Source organism: Heloderma suspectum, chromosome 8, assembly GCF_057233095.1.
Source record: "Heloderma suspectum isolate Gila_16-S chromosome 8, 16-S_ref, whole genome shotgun sequence".
NCBI lineage: Eukaryota > Metazoa > Chordata > Lepidosauria > Squamata > Helodermatidae > Heloderma > Heloderma suspectum.
In genome coordinates, this window is record NC_139465.1 from 3,843,992 (window position 1) to 3,856,027 (window position 12,036).

Consider the following 12,036-nt stretch of genomic DNA (forward strand, 5'->3'; position numbering starts at 1 on the left):
TCAGCAGTGGGGTTAGACTTGGTGACCTTCAAGATCCCCTCCAGTTCTATAATGTGCATTGTTTTTGTTTGCTTTGAATGTTTGATTTTGAACAGGAAATCAGGATATAATTAGTTTTAGGGAAACAAGCACTTGCGCTCTCTTGGTACCTTCTGTGTCATGTATGAACATGATCTCTGCAGGAGTCAATTGGGAAGGAAAATCGAATGTACACTGCAGAAACTGGAGACTTTACCCGAGAGTTGGTTTATGCCTCTCCTATGAAAACATGGAAGTCTCTTCCATATGTGCTTTGGGTGCTTGCTGGATAGCAGTGCGAGAGCATCTCAGCTGAATCGGCACACAGCACAGCAGGAATCTATGATGGTGCCATTCTTTCCCAAGCGGCACACGAGCGCGTATGGAATTGCAAAACATTATGGCTGTTTTTGTGCATCATCCTGATGCTTGGGATTCTGTTTTCCTTCCTCTTGGCAACAATCCATGCCTTGTTTTCCTTCCTCCCCATGTGTTCCAGGTATGTCCAGTGTGCTCAGCCATGCCTTGGGGTGACCCCAGCTACAAGAGCGCCAACTTCCTACAGCATCTCCTGCACAGGCACAAGTTCTCCTATGACACATTTGTGGTGGGTTCTGCTGCCAGACTGAATCCCTGGGGTGGATTAGTTGGTGGTTAAAGGCCCCAGTTGTGAAGCTAAAGAGCAGTTTGGTGTAGTGGTTAGGCCTCCATCATTGCTGGTTTTGACTTGTTTGTTTTGTTATATTTTAATTCATTGTGTGCTGCCTTGGGGACCCTTGGGCCAAAAGCAATGTAAAAATAAAGTTTAATAATAATAAATAATAATGGACTGAATTGTCCTGGGGTTTCCATCTTCTTCCACTTCGGAAGTCAAGTAAGCGTTCTTTCTATCCAGCTCTTATAAGGCAACTTCCCTTTAGGCAGCCTGGAATAATGCATTTAGACAGAGTGGTGCAAGCTTGTGCATGAATGAGTGCTTTTGCTTACCTGTTTCCCTTGGACCGATGCACACAGCTCAGCGTGTGGAAAATGGTTCTCCCATCTTCAAGAAAAGGTCACAGGTAGTGCAGAGGGGCTATCAGCAGGATGTGACTAGTCAGTGATTCCCCCAGCTATAAGCAGGGGTTCTTCTTAAGAGTCTCATTCTCTTGGTTTCAGACACCCTCTTGTCCAGGCGTGGGCAACTTGTGGCCAAAACCTGTGAAGGGCCATAAGTTGCCCACCCTTACTCTAGTCCGAAAACGGGCACCACTGTTTCATGCAGGGTTGGGTGGGCACTGCACTCCCCTAATTGTCCTATGCAAGTGCAGAATTCAGGATCCTGAGACTTCTCTGTATTTATTTATTTTTTAATAAACCAAGTGTCGAGCCCTTATTGCTGGAAGGTAGGAATACATGGGGCAATGCCTTATGACATGAATGGGGAAGATGTGATCCTCCTGATGTTTTTTGGATTGCAGCTCCCATCAGCCAGCTTGCCAGTGCTGAGGGATGATGGGAGTTGAATCCAGCAGCATCCGCCAAGCCACACATCCCCCATCCCTGCTTATGAAGTATCAGAGGAGGGCTGAGCAGAGTTTGCATGGTGAGGTTTGCTGAGACGACTACGTGTTCAAGTTTCCACTCTGCCATGAAGCTCACTGGGCAACTTTGGGCCAGTCACTGACTCTTACTTAACCTACCTCACAGGGCTGTAGTGAGAATAAAATGCAGAGGAGGAGGAACGTGACTACTGCGTTGGACTCCTCGGAGGAAAGGCAGGATCTAAACTAACTAACTAAAAAAAACAATACTTTGCAAGTTCAGGTTGATGAGGTTGGCTTTCCTGGTGCAGAAGAGGTCAGATGCCAACCTGAGGAATGTTAACTTGTATTTTGGTGCCAAAGTCTGCATCTCTGCATGAAAACCAACAGCCAAGGCCTTTGAGTGGCACATCTGGAACCCCCTCCCTTCTTGCTTGAGTTGCACTAAATTTTGCAGCAGTACATCACTTTTTAGTTGCAGGTTATATGTTGAATTTCCAAACGCTCCAAATTTGGTTGAGGCTTTAATTCTACACAAGCATCTTTAGGAATTATAGTGTAGTGATTAGAGGGTCGGACTAGAGGGACCTGGTTTAAATTCCCAGTCTCCATGAAGCTCACTGGGCGATCTTGGTCCAGTCATATTTCAGCCTAGGGTACCTTACGGGGCTGTTGGGAGGATGGAAGGGGAGAAGGAAGCATCAGGTACGCTCCCCAGAGCACCTTGGAGGAAAGGTTAGAGAAAATGGATTATTTCATCAGCAAAGCAAGATGCGAGTGGGGGAGTGAAGCCAGCCTTTGGTTCCTCACCATGGTTTTGTCCTCCTTGTTTCCAGGACTATAACATCGATGAAGAGGCAGCATTACAAGCTGCGCTGGCACTCTCCCTCTCGGAGAACTGAAGGCGATGGCTGAGCAGCAGATGGGAACTGTTGCGGGGTCCTGCCGGCCTTTTGCTCAGGCCCTTTCCTCCACTGCTGGAGGCACGACACTCCGCCTTCCCCTGGGCCTTATCTAGCAAGTAGGCAGCCCATCTCTTTGGCTTCTGTCCTGCCTTGTTCCGTCAAGTGGAATCTTCCCTTGTTTTCAGAGCCGAAGGAACTTGATGGGGATGGACGCCTGGACCGGAGAGCACAAAGGGGCCCATTGCCTGGCCCGGTTCAAACTTTCGGTTGGACATTCCGTACATAACTGAAGTACGGAGGGTATATTTTATTAAGATGCTTTCAATAAGATTTTAGCACCATCTTCCCTTGTTCTGTTTGCGGTTTATATAGCAACAAAGCATTTTGTGGAGAAACTGTAGTTTACATTTTTTTATTACCTGTGTTTTTTGGTTAACTCATTTGGTGTTTTTTTTAATTTAAGGGGAGAAAAACGGCATGGGATGTTTAAACTTTGTAGGAATATTTATTACGTCTTTGGGTGCCAGGTGCCTGCTTCTCAGCCATTGCCACTGAGGCAAAGAACATTGGAATAAACGTGGAAATGCCGACTGGCGTTTCAGAAGGATAGAGGATTCCTAAGTAAGAAGAGGAAGCAATTCCTAACCACAAGCATTCAGCAAACTCTTTCCCCCACCCACCCTCCCCAAATTGACCGTGCTCATTTTGTACCAGCTTTTGTGATACTCCGTCTAGAGGTTCTTCGTGGGTTTTTTTTCTACATCTATCAATGTGACAAAGCTCTTTTCACATTTTATAGAGAGAGAACAAAGCAGTTAACTCTTGATATTGCAATATCTGTGTTTGATTAGGAACAATAGTATTTTTATGGAACATTATTTTTTAAAGTATATTTTTTAAAGAAACAAAAAATGGCATGGATTCAAGAATTTCAGGTGGGGGTGGCATGCTGGGCCTGGAGTGGAGAAGGGACTTCCTTTCATCAGCACCTGAGCAATGGAACAATTGTCTTTTTTCCCCTTGTGGTCTGAGGATTGTTTTTCTCTGTAAAGAAAAAAAAACTTTGAAATTACCTTCCTGGGTTTCTTTTACTTCAAGTAGTATTCTCTCTCTCTCTCTCTCTCTCTCTCTCTCATCTTTTAGGAAGAGAGAGAGAGAGAGAGAGAGAGATGGGTGTGGCCGTTTCAAGCTGTCATACGCTGTTACTCGCTACCACTGCCAGGAGGTGTGTGGCAAGGTGTTACCATCCGGGTATTATGCAAATCGCTCAGTGGATCTAAAGTAGACTTAAAAGAAATAAAAGCTGTGAGTAAGCTACATCTGTGTGCACATGCACGTCTCTGGCATGAAGAATTCTCTTAGCAGGCAGTGGGGTACGTCCTCTTGACAAAGCCAGGGGCAGGTCACGGTGTTTGCAGTTCAGCAGCTGCAGAAGGCAATAGTTCAGTGGTCCTCAGTATTTTTCAAGCAGGAGCCAGATGACTCTAGGCACAAATGCTAAGACCACTCAGGGGCCTTTCCCAGAATGTGAGGGGCTTCCCCTCTCCCCATTCCTGTCAGTCAAGCAGCGATGGTGTGCACCAGACTTGGCTGAAGGCCTTTTCGGGCCTCCCGCCCCCTTCAAGCAAGCCCGCAGTCAGTCAGTTGCCAAGTCATCCGGCCAGCAATTTCTGACAGGCTTGGGATGGATCTTTTCCGCATCACAGAGAGAGTGTGCTGCTCCAGTCAGTACTGTAAAGTGTCCACGTTGCTTTCTCTCTCTCATCTGCACCTTCAGTTTTGCCTCCATCTCTGGTGCCCCACTGCTAAAGTATAAAACAAGTCAAAGACCTGTTTAAAAAAAACCCTTCACAATGGTGAAGAAGAGGAGCAACTCCAGGGGGCTCCTGTCAGTGGGGCCCCTGGCAGGGCCCTTCACACCAGCCCTGCCTAAGTGACTCCTACTGTTGATTTTGAAGTTCAGGCCAAAATATTGTGGTGCAACCGGTGGGGTCCTCCAGCAGGGGGAGCAGCAGCCTCAAAGCTGGTCTTTCCTATCAGAAGTTCGTCCTCTTTTGAAATCCGACTTGAGCCACGACTTAGGCCAAAGTCTTGCATGCTTCTGGGAGCCTGTTCAAAGCGGCCTTGGAATGCAAGGGGGCTTAACCCCTGCCAGGCCATGTAGCTTTCTGAGCCTTTGCCTAGCGAGACACACAACACGCAAGAACCTCAAGTTTGACACATGGCCAAGCCAGGGGTCTGTGGGAAAGAAAGAGAATGAGATCCTGCAGAAGCATTGCAAACATTGAAATGTAGTTCTGCAAGATGTACATTGGGGTCTCAGGAGCCTCATTGGTCACAGAGGAAGGAGAGCTATACTGGAGCAAGTGACTGAACAACAACAACAAAATTCAGTGTAACCCCACACAAAACCCTAGGGCAGCTGGTTGGGGATGATTCAGGCTACCAATAGCCTGCCTGTCCCAGGAACACAATAGTAAAAGGGGGGGCATAGTTTACCTCCTGAGAGATGCACAAACGAAGGGTAAGGCATCATCTGTCTCCAATACCATTCAGGTTAAAAATTGATCTATTGGCTCCCTGCACAATTCGTCAACTCTTGGTGTGGCTAATCATAACCATTGATTGATCCATCCTTCCTAAATTTGCCTAATCTCTTTTCACGGCCTCGTGAATGCTGTGAATGCTTCACCATAATGCTGTGAAGGCCTTATCCCTTGTGGGTTAGACCTAGCTGCAGACATAACAGTACTGAGGGCAAAGCAACTTTGCACATGCTCAGGAATGTACTCTTCTATGCTGCTCCATATATTCCAGAACTGAGCTCTGGCACTGAACGTGAACTACAGAGCTGAGCTCTAAGCCCTGAGTCCCCTGGAAAAAGAAAAAGGTCTGCGTATGGAATGCGTATTAGTGCTTGAGTGCATCTGTGTATGTATTAAAATGCTTAAGAGCAAAGGCTTGGCGATGTACGAACAGCGCGTACATTGCTGCCTCTTTGCTCTTAATGAAAGCGTAGTGGTCGCTCCTGCCTACTTAATGCAGATCAGCTTGAGTGTGGCTTATTGGCCTCCCTGAATTGATGCCAGCATGGACGTGTGTGATTATTACACAGCTTCAGGCAAAGCATGCTGGGCCTGTGCGTTTTATTTCCATTCCTCTCTTTGACTTCTACGCAGGCTTAGAATTTTAAAGTGTTTTTGAATTCAGCACCCTGAGGATCTCAACAAAGGGGGTGGGGGGGAATTGAGCTTCTAGATCTCATTGTTGCAAAGAAAAGCTTGAAAACTTGTGAGTGCCATTTGGAGACATCCCAAGGGCCTTGTTGGCAGGAGCTGGTGGTGGTGATGGGAGCTGTAGTCCAGCATCTAGTCTGGGACCTGCAGGGGTTGCTGATCCCACAGCATGGTGAGCAGGTGCTCTGGCTCGCCTCCACTGCACACATCCCTGAATCCTGGATTGCAGAAATGGGTTGACTCCCCGAGGCGGCACCAACTGAGATAAGGCTGGCTCGGAGCAGGGTCCCAAGGAGTCTCCCCTTCTTCCAAACACCCCTCCTGCCGACTGACTCGGTAAGTCCTGCCGGTGGCACTAACAAGCTCTGTTTCGTCACCCCAGCTCCTCTTCAATCTGGTGTTTTCGGTCTCCCCTGCCAGCCGGCTGCTCTATCAGTGCGCCGGCTGCATCTTTTATCAGGGGTGACGCAGGACTCGAGAGCATTCCTATCTCTGGCCGAACCTCTGTCAACAGCGCAGCCCCCACCTGTGGCTTCGTCAAGCAGCTGTAATCATCACGCCCGTCTTAACTTCAGAGGCCTCTTTCGTCAAGGTGCTTTTAATGAGGCCAGGGTACTTAGTGGCTTTCTTGAGCGTTATCTTTCTTTCCCTCCGTGCCCGCCCCCCCCCCCGCCCCTGCTGCCTTGCAGTTTCCTGTCTGTCTCCTCAATGTGCACAGAGGTCAGTGGGACAGTGGAAAACTCCAGTCTCAGTTGAGAAAAGCTGCTGCTGAATATTTGCATGGGATTGAGGCTATTCTACAATGCGCTGGGATGATCAGTAAGAGCACAGGATGTCCCAAGAAAAACCCATCCTGCCAGCTCTGGAACTTGTGTAGGTCTGGGTGACTGGCAGAGCAATCCTATGCATGCCTACTCAGAAGCAAGTCCCATTTGGATGATCCTAGGGAAGCATGCCCAGGATCGCAGCCTAAACTGGTGACCAGCCAGATGGGCGATTAATAAATTTAATAATAAATAAAAATCGGAAAGTCCTCTGTTCAAACGTTGCTAGGGTTCGTTTTAACACGCCAGGCGGCCTCAGGGAAGTTGCTCTCTCAGTCTTGGTCACTCCCATCTGTAAAACGGGGATGATAAAAATGACCTCCCTTGCAGGAATGGGGTTAGAATTACAACTAGACTCGAATGGGGTTAGAATTACAACTAGACTCGGGTCTCATACTGCTGTCCTGCCGACCTTCCAGTCTGCAGTTCAGCGTCTTAACCACTAAGCCACCGCGGCCCATAATATATATGAAACCCTTTGGATGTTTGAAAGCACACTGTAAACCAGGCCCTCAGGCTGAACCACTTTCAGCCTGAGGGCCAAATTCGGGGAAACTCGGGGGTGCATTCCTGTGGTGGGTGGCACGAAAGGGGTGATGCCACGATACCAAAAATGCCAGCCAACTTTAGCTTATAGCTCTTCCCGTCAGTAACTAAGCCTTAGAAGAGGTTCACCATAGAAGGTCCACCAGGAAAAGAGCCTTCAGCATGGTGGCCCCCTTCCTGTGGAACTCCCTGCCTTTGGTGGTCAGGCAGGCGCCAATGTTGGGTTGCTTTTGGTGCCTCCTGAAGACATTGTTTTGAGAGGCCTTCCCTGAGTGACCAGCTGCAGTTTAGTTAGTTCAGAATCTTCTTTTAAAATGCTTTGTTTTAATTAATGGGGTTTTATTCTTTTATCTTATTCACTGCTCCAAAATCTTTGATGTGTAGCGGTATATAAATATTGCAAATGAATAAATAAATGAATTTGAGCCTTTTAGAGGGGGGGCATGCACATCTGGGAAGCACCAAATGATCAGCCAGGACAACAGGGGTGAGGGTAGGGGAAGGGGGAAGGGCCCTCTGGGGAACCCAGGTGGGCCGGATTTGGCATATGGGTCTGAGGTTCAACACCCCTGCTAGAAATGCTAAGTGCCATTAAACATTCTATTTGGCTGCGTTTAAAGGGTAGAGGCTTAAGGGAATCGCAAGTTAAATTGCAGAAGTTCCCTACAAATGGATAAATAGAAGCAAGTGGGAAGTAGGGCGGCATTCATGATTCTGCCACGCAGCTTACTGATACAGATCAAGCCATGGATCAATTTCTCGTTATGTGTGAGGGACTCTTATTCCTGCCCCCGCCCCCAGCCAGGCAGTCTGCCTTGTATCCCCTTTGGCAATGGCAGCACATGGCCAGAATCACCCCCCGCCCGCCACCCTGGGTGTGCAAAGGCTCTGACTTAACAAGCGATAGCCTCAAAGCCATCTGACGCTTGCTTGATGCAAGCCAAGGAACAAACACCCCAGCCAGGAAATCACTGTCAGATTGGTGTTGGCTGCATTCTTTGCTTACTCGTCCTGATGAAATTTGCCTTGCAAGTGGCTCTGGCTGGCTGTGCTTTGGAGAGGGGGGTTTCCTCTGCCTTGTCATTTATTCGTTCAGTCGCTTCCAACTCTTCGTGACTTCATGGACCAGCCCACACCAGAGCTTCCTGTCGGCTGTCGCCACCCCCAGCTCCCCCAAGGTTGAGTCTGTCACCTCCAGTAATATGCTTTTTTTCCTTTTCTTTTTGAAATGGCAATGACTGCGCTGAAGACTCCATCCCTACAGCCATCGGGTGGCCATGGCTGGGAATGGAAAAGACCCTTCTCTAACTTGCATTTTCAGTCTTTCATTGCATAGCTTTGGCTGCAGGGTCAAATTATGACCTTGTGAGGCCTGCAGGGTCAAAGTGCCCCCACTCGGCCCGATTCTTGTGTGCTGTACGACGGCTGGTGTGCCATTAGCACTAAATAAGTAGACGGGTGTATTTTGCCTCGAGTCCGTAGCACGCAGTGCTGCTGGTATGCACCTGTATGTACCGAGGAGGTAGCTCCATAACAGTACTGAAACATAGTGAAAAGGGTTTAATAGGCTGTTGAGTAGCAGCTGTAAGTTATTTTATTTCTTTTATTTATATCCCAGCTTTCCACCAAAAAAAAAAGATGCTAAGCATGTTAACATGTTAACATTAACATGTTAACATGTTAAGATGCTAACAATACCATTAAAAAAAAAATCTTAATGAAACCATGACATAAAAACAAATTAAAAACACAACAATTAAAGAAATAAATGGCACCCAACCAACGAAAAAAAGCCCCTCAACAACAGACCAGTTTATGTGCTGAAGAGCTGCTTGAAAAGTTGCACTTTGTACTATTGTGAGTTCAGGTGCATGAAAGCCACGCTCCGCCTACACGCAACTTTGCAGGAAACAAGCTTCCCATCTTTCTGCACATCCCCCACCCCACGTGTACAGTGCAGTTGGTCCCCAAACGCCATGGCTGCTCTGGGGAAGAGTTTGGTACGTTGGTGTGACTGCTGGGGTTTTGGAACGGAAGGCAAAAGATCTGAACGCACAGCCGTTATCCTTGTGTTTCTGCAAGGGCTTAATCTGAGGCAGGCCGTTTTCAGTGCTAGATCTCAGCTCCGGAAGATGTCCATTTGGGGAGAGCTCATGGCTCAGCAGCAGAGCTCCACCTGCTTTGCATACAGAAGGTCCTGGGTTCAGTACCCGGCATCTCCAGCTAAAAAGATCAGGGAGTTGGCCATGGGAGAGGCTCTCTGCCTGAGACTAGAGCTGGCATCAAGAGTTGGCCTGGTCGGGCACCTGCCAAGGACCCACATCCTGACAGGGGCCCACTGACAAGAGCCCCCTGGAGTTGCTCCTCCTCTGACCACTGCAACCTGCTTGCTCACCTGCCTCTCGCCCTGGCCACGGTCATGGCGAGGAGGAGGGGCGGCGCTTGCGGCCTCCTTGCTCCCTGGCTCTTTACCTGCCAAGCAAGCAAGTGGGAGCCATGAGGGGGAAGAGGCTGCACAGCAGAGCAGCTGGCGACAATGGCAGTGAGAAGGTGGACTCGCTGAGGGAGGTGCCTCTAAGGGCCCCCAGAAACCTGGTGCCAGCACTGCCTGAGACCCTGGAAAACTCCTGCCAGCCAGCAGAGATCGTACTGGGCTAGGAGTGCAAATAGCTTCACTACTTCTGAGCTCATACAGAGCACTCTCCTTCCTACCGTCAAATCTTAGCCACCACCTTGAATGGGGTGGGGGGGCCCCCCCAGGCAGGCCTTATCCTTTCCAGATAACCTTAGGGGTGGCCTTTGCTCCTCTCTTCTGTGTCTTTGTTTCTCCTTCCGTCCTGCATCACAGCTCTTACTTCCCACATTTAGGAGATGGGCCTTCTGAGAAAAGAGCTTTTTCCCATCCCTTGCATCTGAGCCAATATTTGTTCTAGGTGTCTTTGGTGCAAACTCCTGCCAGTCACTGGGTCTGTGGGACAGGTGGGGCTTGCTGTTCAGTTCATTCAGGACTGGCTACTGGATAATAGGAAAAAAAGCCAAATGAAGGAGAATCTTCGAGCCTCTTAAAGGCTAACAGTTTTATTGTGGCTTACACTTTCATGGACCACCCTTCCCAAACGCAGTGACCATTGGTCATGTTGGCTGAGAATGATGGGAGTTGTAATCCAGCACATCCAGAGGGCACCAAGTGGACCAGAACCTACTTAGTAAGATACATGAAGTGTTGTGTACAGACACAGAGAAGGAGCTGTAAACGATGGGAGCAAAAGGTCATGAAAAAATGCCAAAGGTAGGAATGCGTCTGTCGCATTTCTCTACAGAACCCAAATGTATGCAAGACAAGAACAGGGAGATCTCTTCCAACAGCAGGCATTGGAGATAAATTAGTAGAGCAGGAAAGATAGTATAAATACATAAAGAGAGGACATTACTGCCTGGAAAGGCAAAATATCACCCCAATGTCCTGCTCTGAATTGATTAGAACTGAATTGGCTGATTCAATTCTAGTTTCATAATCTCACTCTGACCTAGGCAGACCCTCTGGCATGAGCCTGTACATGCTGTTCTTTTGTCTTTACCTCCCCTTCACAGAGTCAAATCCTGGAAGACCAACTATGGTAGCCTATGTGGCTGAAATGAGAGAATGCGATGACACCCTTAAAAATTGAAGCAGTTTCATGTGGCACTGGTGTGTCCACAGGTCACAGGGTGCAGGAAGGGGTGCAGCTGATCATTGCTCCTGACGTGGGGGTGGGTCTGGCCAAGCAGAAGTGTCCCACTTCCTCCAGCTGCCTTCCTTCGGTTGCTCTTATGTTGGCAGGTGGGGGGGCCGGGCTGGGCAGGCAGTCTTGGAGTGCTAAGAGGAACTGGGGAGACCTTTAGAATTGCCATCTTGAAGCCAGTAAGCAGCCTCTGTTAAGCGAAAGCATATTTAACTAGGGCCTACAAGCCGTGGGCTTTCAAATTGCACCTTGTTGGTCCAAATAGCTGGAGTGGTATTGGAGCCTTTCAATGGAAATTCCTGACTACAGACTTGATGGCAGAACTGCTGGTTCCATCACCTGAATATTTTTTTTCTAGAAGCAATACTGATGCTGCTGCTTCAAATACTTGAAATGGCACATTGAGGTCACGGGGCTGCACATGAAGAAGCAGGAATCCTACTTCGAGTTTTCCTTGACTCCAAACCAACTCATCTATTAATTCCATTGCTACACTGCCCAATAGCCAAAGCTCTCTGGGGGGTTTACAAAGATTAAAACCCTAAAAAAAAATACAAATATATAATAAAATACAAATAATATAAACCTATCTGCATACAACCCCCCCCCCCAGTTTTGCTCAATCAACAATAAAAATCCCAGGACCTGTTCAATATCTTATCATATACTGTCAAATACCTGGGAGTAGGGGAAAGTCTTCACCTGGTGCTGGAAAGCTGACAAGGTTGGTGCCAGGTGGACCTCAAACAACGTTTCTTTTCCCTCCCACTTCCCCCACCAGGGCCAGCCTCTACATAGCTGGATCATGGGGGGCAGATGTCTGGGCAATTATTAATTGCAGGGGGGAGGGGTCCTTTAATGAAATCTCCAAGCTCCACTCCCTCCAATTTTAGCCAAATCACGTCTCTGGTAACCTTCTAAAAGCAGTCACCAATGAAGACATCACAAAAGGGAGTGAAGAAAAGTCCCTTCTAGTGTTTAAACTGCCCCCCCACACACATACACACACAGCTTGTGTGCTGCTCCTGGGTCAGAGGACATTGCTTCCAGGCTTAAGACCATGCACCTTTAAAAAAATCATTTGGAGGGGCTGTGGCTCAGTGGTAGAGCCCCTGCTTTGCATGCAGAAGGTCTCAGGTTTGATCCCTTGTGTCTCCAGTTGAAAGGGCCAAGTAGCAGGTGACTGGAAACACCTCTGCATGTAACCCTGGAGAGCCGTTGCCAGTTGGTACAAAGTAGACAATACGGTTGATGGACCCCAC

The 12,036-nt window shown here is 48.2% G+C and overlaps 1 protein-coding gene across 1 annotated transcript in view; it reads left to right on the plus strand.

Moving 5' to 3' along the window:
* The window catches only part of RNF166 (ring finger protein 166), a 10,580-nt gene extending 7,061 nt beyond the window's left edge, over window positions 1–3,519 (plus strand). Inside the window, exons 5-6 of the mRNA XM_084812774.1 lie at window positions 518–625; window positions 2,378–3,519. Of these exons, the coding sequence (XP_084668900.1) occupies window positions 518–625; window positions 2,378–2,443 (174 nt within the window). The 3' untranslated portion in view covers window positions 2,444–3,519. The remainder of the gene's footprint in view (window positions 1–517; window positions 626–2,377) is intronic.
* Window positions 3,520–12,036: the final 8,517 nt, after the last annotated feature.